This window comes from Corvus hawaiiensis, chromosome Z, assembly GCF_020740725.1.
Source record: "Corvus hawaiiensis isolate bCorHaw1 chromosome Z, bCorHaw1.pri.cur, whole genome shotgun sequence".
NCBI lineage: Eukaryota > Metazoa > Chordata > Aves > Passeriformes > Corvidae > Corvus > Corvus hawaiiensis.
This window is the reverse complement of record NC_063255.1, coordinates 64361107-64373706: the sequence shown is the minus strand read 5'-3', so window position 1 is coordinate 64373706 and position 12600 is coordinate 64361107. Positions and strand designations below refer to the sequence as shown.

At 35.4% G+C, this 12600-nt stretch overlaps 1 protein-coding gene across 50 annotated transcripts in view; it reads right to left on the bottom strand.

Moving 5' to 3' along the window:
• PTPRD (protein tyrosine phosphatase receptor type D) overlaps positions 1-12600 on the bottom strand; it is a 1183457-nt gene that overhangs the window by 72578 nt on the left and 1098279 nt on the right. For 27 of the 50 annotated variants that reach the window (XM_048291456.1, XM_048291457.1, XM_048291455.1 and 24 more), the window contains 3 exons: positions 11908-11919; positions 9440-9552; positions 1478-1597 (listed from right to left, as the gene is read on the bottom strand). In XM_048291456.1, the coding sequence (XP_048147413.1) occupies positions 1478-1597; positions 9440-9552; positions 11908-11919 (245 nt within the window). The remainder of the gene's footprint in view (positions 1-1477; positions 1598-9439; positions 9553-11907; positions 11920-12600) is intronic. The other 23 variants (XM_048291479.1, XM_048291480.1, XM_048291498.1 and 20 more) reach the window with 3 other exon arrangements.

Sequence of the window (12600 nt, the reverse complement as noted above, 5' to 3'; positions counted from 1 at the left end):
AACGGTAAAAAAAAAAAAAGAAACCTAAGCCAACATAAAGCTAACTTATAAAATAAAGCATAAAAAATGAAATGGAAAGCTTGAATTTTAATAATAATAATAATAATAATGCATCAAGGTCTAGAAGACTGACTGCGTACTCTAAATTAGAAATACTTAAATATTTCACAGAATTCTGAGGTGACTGACATGCAACTATGAATGACTAGAACAACATGCATCACCGGTTTTAGACAACAGCCACTGAAGACAACATTAGACGTAAGACAATTAGAACTTCAAAAATGTTTTCACTAGTAGCAGATTGTAGAGGCAGGGGTTGTACAGTTTGGCTGGACACACATGCTGACTGCACTAGTACCTTAAAACGTGCTTAATCTGAAACCCCATTATCAACCCCTAAAAGTACCTACAATCTACTTCAGGTGTAAACATCTTTGTCCACTGATGAAGATACTAAGTGAAAAAGAAGAAGAGCTTGGAATCGGAAGTACAGATGGGTGTGTAAGGGAGTTTAGGACAGCAAGGCAAAAAAAAAAAAGACAGAAAAGATGTGGGGTCAACTAGAACAATCTGCCAGCTTAAGATTTGACAGGCAAAATTTTGTGAACATATTTATTTCAAGCTGTCAGTCTTCATGAGCCTTCTCCAAAATGCTTACATTCTTCTCTTCATATTTTATACTATCACACCTAAAATGAAAGTGAGGTTTCAACAGCTTTGGGAAGAAATCAGAGCTGGCAAGAAAAAGTTAAGCTAGTGAACCCCAGGATCTCTTGAAATTACAAAAGGAAAACACTGATGACTCAAGGGGGCTCAAGCTGGAAGGCATGTTGCACAATGCAGTTTGCTTTGTCACCGTGACTTTCAAGAGCATGCCTAAGACAGTTGACCTGCATTTCCTTTAAACATAGCTGAAAATGACCATGTGGCTACAACACAGTCACACTGTAGCATGTGTTTTAATTAATTTTGTTTTTAATTCTTGTTTTGTTTTGGATTCTTTGACATTTCAAGCGTCATAACAGACTCCAAAATAATGTCCAGCAGCACTGGCCCTAATTCTTATGACCCTATGCATATATATTTCATGGAATCTTCATAGCACATCTGTGATGGTAAGACATTAAGGCAAGTTGTCAGTCAACTAACAAAGCAGAATATTCAGATCAGTGGGGAGATTCCTTAGAAATTTCAATTAAAAAATTAGTCTCTAAGTACTAACTTATTTGATGCAGCTCTGCTTCTCTCCCATTTTCTTACAAATTTTACTTAGGACTTGGCTACTGTCAAAATGAGTGTGGGTGACAGTCATCTAGTAACTACACTGATTGATCCAGATCAAGCACCCCCATGGAAAATATGTGAGTGAAAAGGCACAAGAGAACTCTAGATTGATCCAGAAATGGAGGTGGACTGATGTACATCTAAAACAGTGCTTGAACAGAGAAAATAATAGAGACAAAGATGTTTAGACCTTTTCGAGCGAATCGTGGGAGAGAGTTATTATCATATAAGGACTGAGTGGTAGTTTGGCTAGAGAGGGAGGACACAGAGCCAATCAGGGAGGCGTAGGGGACTGAATTACTGCTCAAAGCTGTAAAAAGTAAAAGCCAATCGGAAATGGGAAACAAATTAGTAACAGCAATAGACCATCATAATCAATCAATCTTGTACATACAGGCACTTCAGACATGCACAAAACAGTGTCTGGTAACTCAACTAAGATGTTTAAAGGTGCAGTTCCCCTACTGTAAACATAAAGGACATAAACCCAGTGAGTATGAGACTCGCTCATCACACAATGAACCTGACTAAATCACCAGCATCATGAAAACAAATCATAATAATTAACTTACTGTGAAGGAATATTTTTTTAGAGATGCTGAACATGATTTCTTTTTTACAATTATTTTGTTTATATGCTTCTCTACATGCCACTTGACATTTCCAAGGGGAGATTTCACATTAAACACTTTGTGAAAATATGAAATTAGAAGGAAAATTTTTCTAAGGCAAAAAGAGGAACTACTTACAACTTCAGAAAATGACAAATTTTAACTGCATATAAATCCTTCCTCTACGACTCATTTTCAGCAATCACACTTTGAATAAATTTCCTCAAATAATATTTGGCAGGTAACTTACGAAGTAATTGCATTTGGTCTATTTTCATACTTTAAATATATAAAATGTGCTCTACTGATATGATTAAAGTAGCTGTTTTTTAAAAGAACTGCTGGAGGACTTTTGTTATGTAATCAGTCTGTGAATCATAACAGAATATGCTATGAATGAACATCTAAGATGTCATCACATCTCATGCAAAAGCATGAGGCTCCTATTGAGCAGGTGTAGAACTTTATTCAAAAGATCCCACTTAAAATACATCTAAACTCACTTCTTCTTGTGGCTACAAATAATAAAATACACTTATTTGATGACACACTCCCACACCAATCAACATAACATATGACAACACAAAAACTTAAAGACAAGATACAGCTAAACTACAACAGATCCTGTGACATGCTAAAAAGTCAAAAGAAATACCATGCTGAAAACATGCTTTCAGAATCTCTTTTAAATAGGGTATCTCTTTTTTTTTTTTTTAAAAAAAAAAGAGATAAAAACCACCTGGAAACTCAAAGAAAAGAAAACCCCCAAAATCACCACATGCAAAACACAGTTGAAATTGTACCCATTAAAAATTTTTATTTCCAGATTTGGTAGAAGATTGCCAAATGTAAGTGATCCTATGCAGCCTAGCAGAAACCCCTTTACATGAATTAAATAACAATGTATGGTTTGATTACAGTGTTGACTTATCTTCTGGTTAATCTGTGGTAAATATATGATTAAGGAACATGAAATAACATTTGTGCCAAAATTTCAAGGAAGATCTAAGAGAGCAAGGTCAGAATTCATCTGCATATTTACAGACATTAAACCTGTTAATTATATTCCTTTATCCCAGCTAATCAAGTGGGTGTTTTAGGCTTGTCAATAGTGCGTGAAATTAGGATTTCTTTTGTTGTCAGGGTTTTATGATAAGGGCTTTTAGAAACATTTATGAAACACACATTTATTTACCAATTTGGAACTGTAGGTTGGCATACCCACAATAAACAAGAACAACATTAGAACTTAACCAAAGAGCAAATCTGCTAGTATACAGACTACAGTCTACATGAAGTGAAAATGTGACACATGATTGTCACAGAAATTTCTTTAGGAAATGAGGGCTACTTTAGGTCCACACTGAATTAATTGTCTGTGACTTTACAAACTCCTCATTTTTATTTAATAACACAGAACACCTTCTACATACCAATCTATGTTGACTAAGATATCTCTTTATAGAAAAGGAAGGAATCAGTAATGGTGGTTGTTGAGACTTATCCTTATCAAAAGGATAGAAAAAAAAAATAGCTACTTAAAATTCAGACATGGGAAATGGAAAAAAGTAAGGATAACCCTGATTCAACAGGTATTCAGCAGGAATTCAGCATTCATGAAAATTTATCAAGAATGTCTCTAGTACATGACAAAAAATTACTGTTACTTTAAAATTTCTTTTTCACAGAGTCGGAGCTAGGCCAGAACATGAAATTACAGAGGTAAATTTACAAGACCATCTCTAGAGAAATATATCATTCTGCAACAGCTATTTTAAAATAATTGCAGATGTAACTATAACATTGTAAAATTTTGCCACTTTTATTCCAGAAGATTTTACGTTCTTCAAAACTTGATCAACTATTCTGGAATGAAAACAGTTTCTGTTCTTCTGTATCACAGACTGAGCTCTAACAAGGAGACTTAGGATCTCCATAGCCTCATAGCAGAAGCACCACTTCTGAGTGACATGTAAAGGTCACCTATAGTGAGAAAAGGGGAAACTTAATTTTCAGATCCTGATCTAAAAATATTAAATACAATAAGATGTCACAAAAACTATGGTCTAAAATCCATCTGAAGCCTGTACCTCTTTCAGGTACCTTAGCCCTCCATCTGAGACATGTTCATATGAAGAGCTATGAACATGATATATGACAAACTCATTATGAGAAAGCATTTTAGGCTGTTTTTGCCACAGAAACAAAGCATAGTATTTCCTTCAGCATTGCCATGATTCTCACAAATGGTGGTTGAGAGGATAAGCTACACAAAGAAGTTTCCTGCTGTCTTGCAAAGCAGGTGACTAAATCCAGACATCACTTTTCCCACCTTTTTTTTACTTGCACCCTTTTCCTCTGAACATGTTTTATAGTTTTTCTGCTTTATCATGAAAAAAAGTTTGTGGAAATTCCTTAGCAACTCAGGGAATAAGTGTTTATTGAGCACTTATCTAATTAAAAAAAAAAAGTCTTTAACTTAGAGCTGTAATAGCTCTATTTATTTTTCTTGTATTTCAAAGCATCTTATTTATTTCATAAGATATAATGAGATAATAGTTTAATTGGCACCCAATTACAAAAATTACTTGTAAGTGTGACACATCTTATAGTTAAATGAGGATAAAAAAATCAGTCACTTTTGAGGCATGACTCAATTTAGTTCTCTGGCTGATTGGCAGATTGAAGTCTCCCTGAGCCTTGGATCTCTCAGAACCCACTCAAACAACTTAATTTCAGTTAATTTTCCTCTGCAAGACCAGGCTACCTTATTTGATGAAACCTTTTGTGAGGTATAATTATTACCCCTTCTTTATCTTAAGTTTCCCACGTGGCATAGAGACTTCTAAAATTTGTGCACCAGGTTAATGATTTTAATCCCGTGTTTCACAGGAAACTTGTAGAATGGTAAGAAAGTGATAGACTTTTCCTCAGTTATTCCAGTTATGGAAGAATAACAGACTTAAAAATGAAATCCTACTGAGATTGGGTATTTTCATGTTTACTCAAAGAGAACTTGGCACTGCTGTGACCCACTCACTGGCATATGGGCTTATCTAACACATACACATTTTTGGATAACACACACAGGCATGGGATCTTGTTCTCAGATACAGAACAGTGGGCTATTCCAAATGCCAAAGCAAAATGTGTAATTTATCTATGGAGTTACTCCATCCAATGAGGGGGGAATCCAGAAATGAATTGGATCCTTGCTGAACAAGGTAAGATGGGAAACTCTTTAGGTTAGAGCTCTTTAGGTCTCTTTAGATTATTGAAGAATGTAGTTCTTTAATGACATGACAATAAAAAGTGAAAGGAAAGCAAGACATTTCCTGTGCTGGTAGTTTTGACTGAGAAATTTTATGACATCTTCATGCTGAATTGACAATTTTATGATAAGTAAAACGTATTTGTGCTGAAATGAATCTCTAAATATCACCAAAGATAAAATATTGCTTTCCCATATTTTCTGTCAAAAATTTATACCTAATCACCTGTATTGGGAATAATTTATTAATTGTGGCTAGAAATTCAAATTTACCCCAAGGACTTAGCTTTCAAATTATTTTGATATCTATACCTGCTCAGGTCTTATATACAAAATATATGATTGATAGCATTTTTGGAATGAGGCTGTTTAGAAATCTTTTAATATACTAAAGTTTATGACAATTGATAATTTTATAGGAGTGTCTCATTCACCTCTCCAAGTGAAAACTGCCAGTCCAGATATGCCAATATAATTTAGAACTTTTTTCTCTAACACTTCTGTACATTACAGATCCATTTGAAAATTTTTTCCTCTCCCACTGGAAGCCGGGAAAGCTCCAAGCAAACTGTGGATGCTTTAATAATCTAAAGAAATAAATAATTAAAATAACAATTATGGCAAATCATCTACCTTGATGCACTTGTACTGAAAGTACCTTCACCGCTCTGTCATTTATTTTATCTGTAGGCAATGTTGAGAAATGCCTCACTGGATGAGGGCGACAGCAGATTTGTCAGTAAAAAGAACCTAACACACAACCACATCAGCCCTTCCCTTAGTTCCCTCCTCTGCGGTACCCCACTATCTAGTTCTGCTACCATGTAGAAAGTAAAACCCATACATCTGAAAGTGAAAGTCCAACAAACCCAACAAATCTGGTATCTGTAATGTATATCCTTTCTGTAGTTTCTCTAGGATCATCCTAAAAAATTTCCTATTGCATGTTATTTGATGGTGTGTTGCTGGTTGGGAGTTGGATAAACATTCCAGCAGGATCTAAACATCTAAGCTAAATTTAGCCAGATTTTAATGACATGGTAGCCCTAATCGAAGTTAATGTGAGTTAAGGGAAATTCGGCTTTTGAAATTGTGCACAAGAACTGTACCTTGACTTCACTGTGACTGTTTACATACTAAGAACATGTTAATTAGCAAGTGTAACAGAGTAAGACAAATCTTCTGGGGTAAGATTTTTCTCCTTGATATTTGGTTGTATGCTGAGTAGTATAATGGCCTGAGCTGTGTCCAGGAGTCTTACATAGTACAATAACAGGAAAAAGATCATAATTTGATATCTGTACTGTATTTTTAATAATAATTTTAGTTCTCCAACCTGTGAAAAGGATTATAGGAAAGAAGAAGAGTTCCTAGCAGAAACAGATCATATTCTGCTCAAATAGCTTCACAGAAAACTGCAAACTTCACAGATAAACCATAGCCCTGCAAGAAGTACGCCTTAAATCCTCTCCAGTTCTTTTCAGATCAATGAGGTGGAATTACAGTGTCTACAAGTGCCACAAATTCTGCCATTTCTTAATAACTTTACTATCTCAATGTAAATTAAGAATTAATTACAATAAATTAATTTTATATATTAGCACTTGGCAGCAGGGTTTTTTTCCTCACGTTTCATTTTAATTATGATGAATACTAAATAGATAGGTAAGATTATGCATCTAAATAAATACAGCACAGAAAATTAGGCTTATATATCTACTTATTATTCCATTATTTATTGGATGTAGAGGGAAACATAGTGATGATTGATGAGGAAAAAAGCTGAGGTAATTAATGCCTTCTTTGCCTCAATTTTTAATAATGATATCAACTGTTCTGTGGGTACCCAGCCCCCTGAGCTGGAAGACAAGGATGGGGAGCAGAATGAAGCCCCCCAGTCCTGGAAGAAATGGCCAGCAACCTGCTACACACTTAGACACACAACCGTGTGGGACTGGATGAGATACACCCAAGGGTAGCAAGAGAGTTGATTAAAGTACTCACTCAGCCTCCTTCACTTATGTACCAGCAGTCCTGCCTAACTGGGGATGTTTTAGTAGACTGGAGGCTTCCAAATAGGACATCTATCAACAAGAAAGGCCGGAAAGAGGATCCAGGAAACTACAGGCCTGTCAGATGCTGGGGAAGGTCATTGAGCAGATCATCCTGGCATCCTTTTATCAGCAATTGTGTGGCCAGCAGGACCAGGGCAGGGATTGTCCCCCTGTACATGGCACTGGTGAGGCTGCACCCTGAGTCCTGTGTTCAGATTTGGGCCCCTCACTCACAGAAAGACATCGAGGTGGTGGAGCATGTCCAGAAAAGGGCAACAATGCTGATGAAGAGTCTGGAGCACAAGTCCTATGAGACGCAGCTGAGGGAGCTGTGGGTGCTTAGCCTGGAGAAAAGTAGGCTGATAGGAGACCTTACTGCTCTCTGGAACTGCCTGAAAAGAGCCATGTGCAGGGCAGTCTGTTCTCCCAAGGAACAAGTGATACGTGAAGAGGAAATGGCCTCAAGCTGTGCTGGGGAGGTTCAGATTAAATATTAAGAAAAAATTCTTCCTAATGGAAGGGTCATCAGGCATTGGAACAGGCTGCTCAGGAAAGTGGTGGAATCACTGGCTCTGGAGCATTCAGAAAGCATGTGCTTGTCATGCTTCAGGACATGGTTCATTGTTGAACATTGTGGTGCTTGGTTAATGGTTGGAGTCAATGATCTTAGAGATCTTTCTCAAACAAAAAAATTCTGTGATTCTATTAAGCCATTTACTCTAGTCAGTATATAACTGTATACAAATAACTACTTGTTTTAGGCATAAGCTAGACATATTAAGAACAATACTTTTTCTTCCCATGTTTCAAAGATTTATATGAACATTTCTTTCACTGTAAAACCCTTTAAAACTTTTATGAAAGTGCTGAGTAACAGATGAAAACTCTACCCAGAAATAATGAGCCTACATTAAAATTGTAGCCTCAGAAGGACACTGAATAAAAACTTTCAATTATTTTCATTTACTACATTTAAGCTCCTATGGTAGACAGGTCCCAGAGCATGTCAACAGGATTGCCACACCAAGATGAAATTAAATTAGAAGACATGCTCCTAAAACACACCTAATTTGCCCCAGGTGCTAGGAGCAGTGTACTGGAACAGACTGAAAAAGCAAGGCTGGAACAATACTCAAGCCTCCAGACTCTTCCCTTTCTACTTCTGCCATGTGCATGAAGTGTGGGTCTTTAGACACGTCCATTACTCTGCAGATACACTCCTTCTGGGGCAACATTATCTCAATGCAGTCACTGTTTAGAAGACAGGAATTCACTTAACCCTTTAAGTAGAATTTAGTATCTCAACTTCAGCAGCAAATCCTCAGCATCTCAAGCACTTACTTTCCTTCTTTTATGGACTTGAATTCACTACCTTTTGTACTTAATGTAGTTAAGTTTGACAAAAACACGAGGCTCATGAAGATTCAGCACCTAATTAGCATCAGACTCAGTGCAAACATATTGTAATAGAAAACAAGTCTACTGGGATATAATTTGATCAAAACAAAGCCAATTTAAGTAAAGTTGACTCCTACAAAGGTGGTAAAAATACAATTTAAAGTATTTGTCTCTTAGTGCTTCTTGACTATTAGATTATACAGCTTTAACAGTGATTAATGAAAAAAATCATTCAATAAAATATTTGGGAATGTGTTGCTTCTGACCTCAGAATTACTGATATATTAATATCCTCCTTGACCATAACATGTAGCCTTATTTTCAAAGACAAGACCATTTATCTAGTTATGTATTTCTCCTCTGTATTGTACATTTGCAAACCAGTGGAACTCACAATGATGTTAACATATTACCTGATAATGCAGTAGATAAAAGGGAAGCTTATTTTCAAAGAAGTGTCCATAAAAATATCATTAATAAACAGAGGGATGTACATTTCCCAGAAATATTTTCTAGTATTATTAGATTTAACTTGCAATTTTAGCACATAAAACACATCTAGACAGCCTATGAGTCTTTGGGCTCTTCTTTACAAAAATTCAATTTTGTTTCATGCAGGCTTTTCTTTTAAATAAATTACAGAATTACTTCCAAAGCTAACAAAGAAATATATTTTGCAGCAAAAAAACCCACCAAAAAACTCCAACCCCCCCCAATCAAAATACATACTTCCAAACAATCGATCTTTCTTTTCTGTAACGGGATCAGTAATCAGCCTGTGACCACAGAGCTCTCAGTGAATTATTACTGTCTCTTACCCGGAGTTTGAAAGTTAAGGCGTCGCAGCTCCACTGGGTCTGTGGGATGGTGAGAGGGGACCTCCTTGCTGTTGGGTATGCTGCTCTTTCTAGAATCAGATTCAGCCCTCTTCCTGCATGGAGAAGGTGAATACACATGAACAGATGATAGACGTGTTAGCTTGACAAAGGTGCCTGAGTGGTTAGAATTATATTCTGAAGGCAAGATGTTTATTTCTGAAAAAATATTTGATCCAGTGTAAAGGTAATATAATTATGCATGGTGGGTAGGAAAACCTACAATTTGAAATGGCAAAATGGTCAGAGAGAAAATAGCTGCATTCTGCCCTAAACTGCTCCTCCATCCTAATACTTTACTATTATAACATTAAACTTATAAAAATTCAGACAATTCATTATTTTAAATGCTACCTAACTATATGTTTATAAAAAAGTAGCCAACTCTTGAGCTAGAACACCCCAAGTTATTGTCATTAAATATTTCTTATTTTATACACAGAGCTCTGCATTATTATATAAAAAAAAACTTGCATTCTTTAGGTATTTTTAATATGAGAGAGAACAGTACAGAAGACATCAATTCCAGAAGACATCTATTCTTTTTACATTCTAGGAAGTAAGAATTTGCTCTGTTTCCTCTCATCTCTTTAAGAGCTAAACTATGTAATCTTCATATGTCTGATCACATCTACATATATTTAAAGCTTAGATCTGTATGAATATTTCTAATCAAATTAAGACTTTCACTGCAAAGGAAGGAAAATAAAAAACAAACTGAAAGAATGAAAGAGAAAGAAAGAGAAAGAAAGAGAAAGAAAGAGAAAGAAAGAGAAAGAGAGAAAGAAAAAGAAAGAAAGAGAAAGAAAGTTGTCTGTTTTTCCCTTTCTCCAGAGAGAAGCAGAGTCCACGTGTGTTCTGACTGATATTTTTGTTAAAACTGACTCCCATTATCTGTATGTAGCATTATCTGATGTAAAACATGGAGAACCATGTTACATGAAGAGTAACCAGTCTGCATTCTTATACAGAAAGTGTCATCTTTCTTCACGAGATATCTGTGGGGTCCTGAATGAAAACATAATGTGGCTGATGTTTTTTATCTAATATAAAATGAAGAAGCAAACAGAGGAAGAGCTATGCGAAAACAGAACTGAGATGATTTTAAGGCTAATGATAGCAGAATATTTTCCAGGTGCCCAATATTTATGTTAACACAATGCTGCTTTTTTTTTACAATGTGACAATGCTAAATCTGATTACTCCAGTCAATTTCTTGCTGCTCTTGAAATAATGAAGACCAGGTGACATACAGTGAGATTTCAAAAGTTATGCAAAAAAGCCAAAAGCAAGACCACCGCAGGAATTCCTTGAAAGTCACTAGTCCTATGGTTTTATTGAAAAAAAAATAAAAATGTTTTACTGTAAAAACACTCCATCTATTCTCCAGCAAATACCTTAATATATGTATTAACTTCTCTTTAGTGAAGCAATAAAAATTTAAATCTCATTTTTTTTTTAGTCTTTTTTACACAAAATTATTATGGATAAACTCATTTGAGATTCCTTTCTTTTGATTTTGACTATTCCAAACCCTATCACAGTAGCACAATGCCCTGGTACTCTTTCTTCTCACTAAAGATGTGTGATGTAGCTTTCAGAAAGTCTTTTAACCTGTATTTCCTTCTCTTTATGTCTAGGAGTCTTAAGTTTCTGGGACTGTCCAGGGACAAGCTCCATTTAACTTTCTTCCACTTGAAAGTTAGTACCAGGCTACAATTTCATATTAATCTAATAAAAGCACTAAAATCTCTTCTAATCATGTATCTGAATATTTTGAATACTTATAGAATAACAGAATGGTTTATTATGTATTATTAATTGGAGGATCATTCTTGGGGTTTTTTTAATGTCTCCAGCCTATAGAAGACATCACAATTCTTCCAGATTGTGCAATGATTTCAAGATAGGTGGGGAAAAAAAGTTCCACAAAGGACAAATGATATCACTGTGTCATTTTCACTTGTAGAACTGTAAGTCAGCGTTGAGTTTATGTGTATGGAGCATTACAAACATTCAGAGCAGCTAACACTTCAACTACAACCATGTATTCCTCCAAGAACTCTGGTTGTTGTGTACAACCACCGATTTCACTTCACTAAAACACAAATAAAACCATATAAGCATTGTCGAGCTCTGCTACCTCTTGAAAATTTGCCTCATGGAGACACAAAAAGAAAAAAAAAGCCAAAACCCAAACCAGTTAAACTTTGCTGCTTGTATTACATTACTTTTCAGTGCTGTAAATAACATAGCAAATCTTGCAGTTGCCCTCATATTGACAGATTACGGCCTACATTCACTTAAGACTGACAGATGCTTTGTCTTAGATCACTATCATGATGATTTCTTTTTTCTCTTTTTTCTTCTTTTCTGTATTAAATGAAGAGTGATTATTTTTCACTTCTCACCTGTCAGGTTTACTGCTCCATTTTAATGCAGCAAGGAGGGAAGAAAAGGTGAAATATTAGTTGACCAATAGCACAGAGGATAAGCATGAAAACAGGAGATACAAGAAATTTTGATTTGCAGTAAAGATATATAACTAAACCAAATTAAGAAATGACAGCTCATCAAAATATTCAATGTTTGGAAATCATTGAATTAATGGAGGACACAAGGTCAGGTCCAAAGCGAATCTTCTGTTGAAAAATACACCTCTTTTAAACACTATCTACCAAGAAATGAGACTTCAAATTTTAGCCAGTGAGATAATGGAGAATGGGTGTTTAATTTGAGCCATGAAAGTAATATTAACATTACATTGAAAAATTACATCTCACTGAGATGTATCTCCCTCTTACATTCTAGAGAGAAGAGGGATGAGAAGAGAGAGGACAGGAAAAATGAAAGTGGAGAGCAGACTGGAATGGGAAGGAGAGAAAGGGAGAAGAGGAAGAGAAAAGGAAGTGACGAACAAGGTTAAATACATGAGATACATAAGAGTTGTACTAAATTTAAAAAAATAATAAAAGAAAATTTCTAAAACTATTTTACAAAACCAGGTAATGAAGTAACAAGAAATTTTTAAAGGTACCCTGGAAAGCAAGGGCACCATAAATCTTTTTTCAATTAAGTATTACACGCCTTTTTAGATTTAGAAT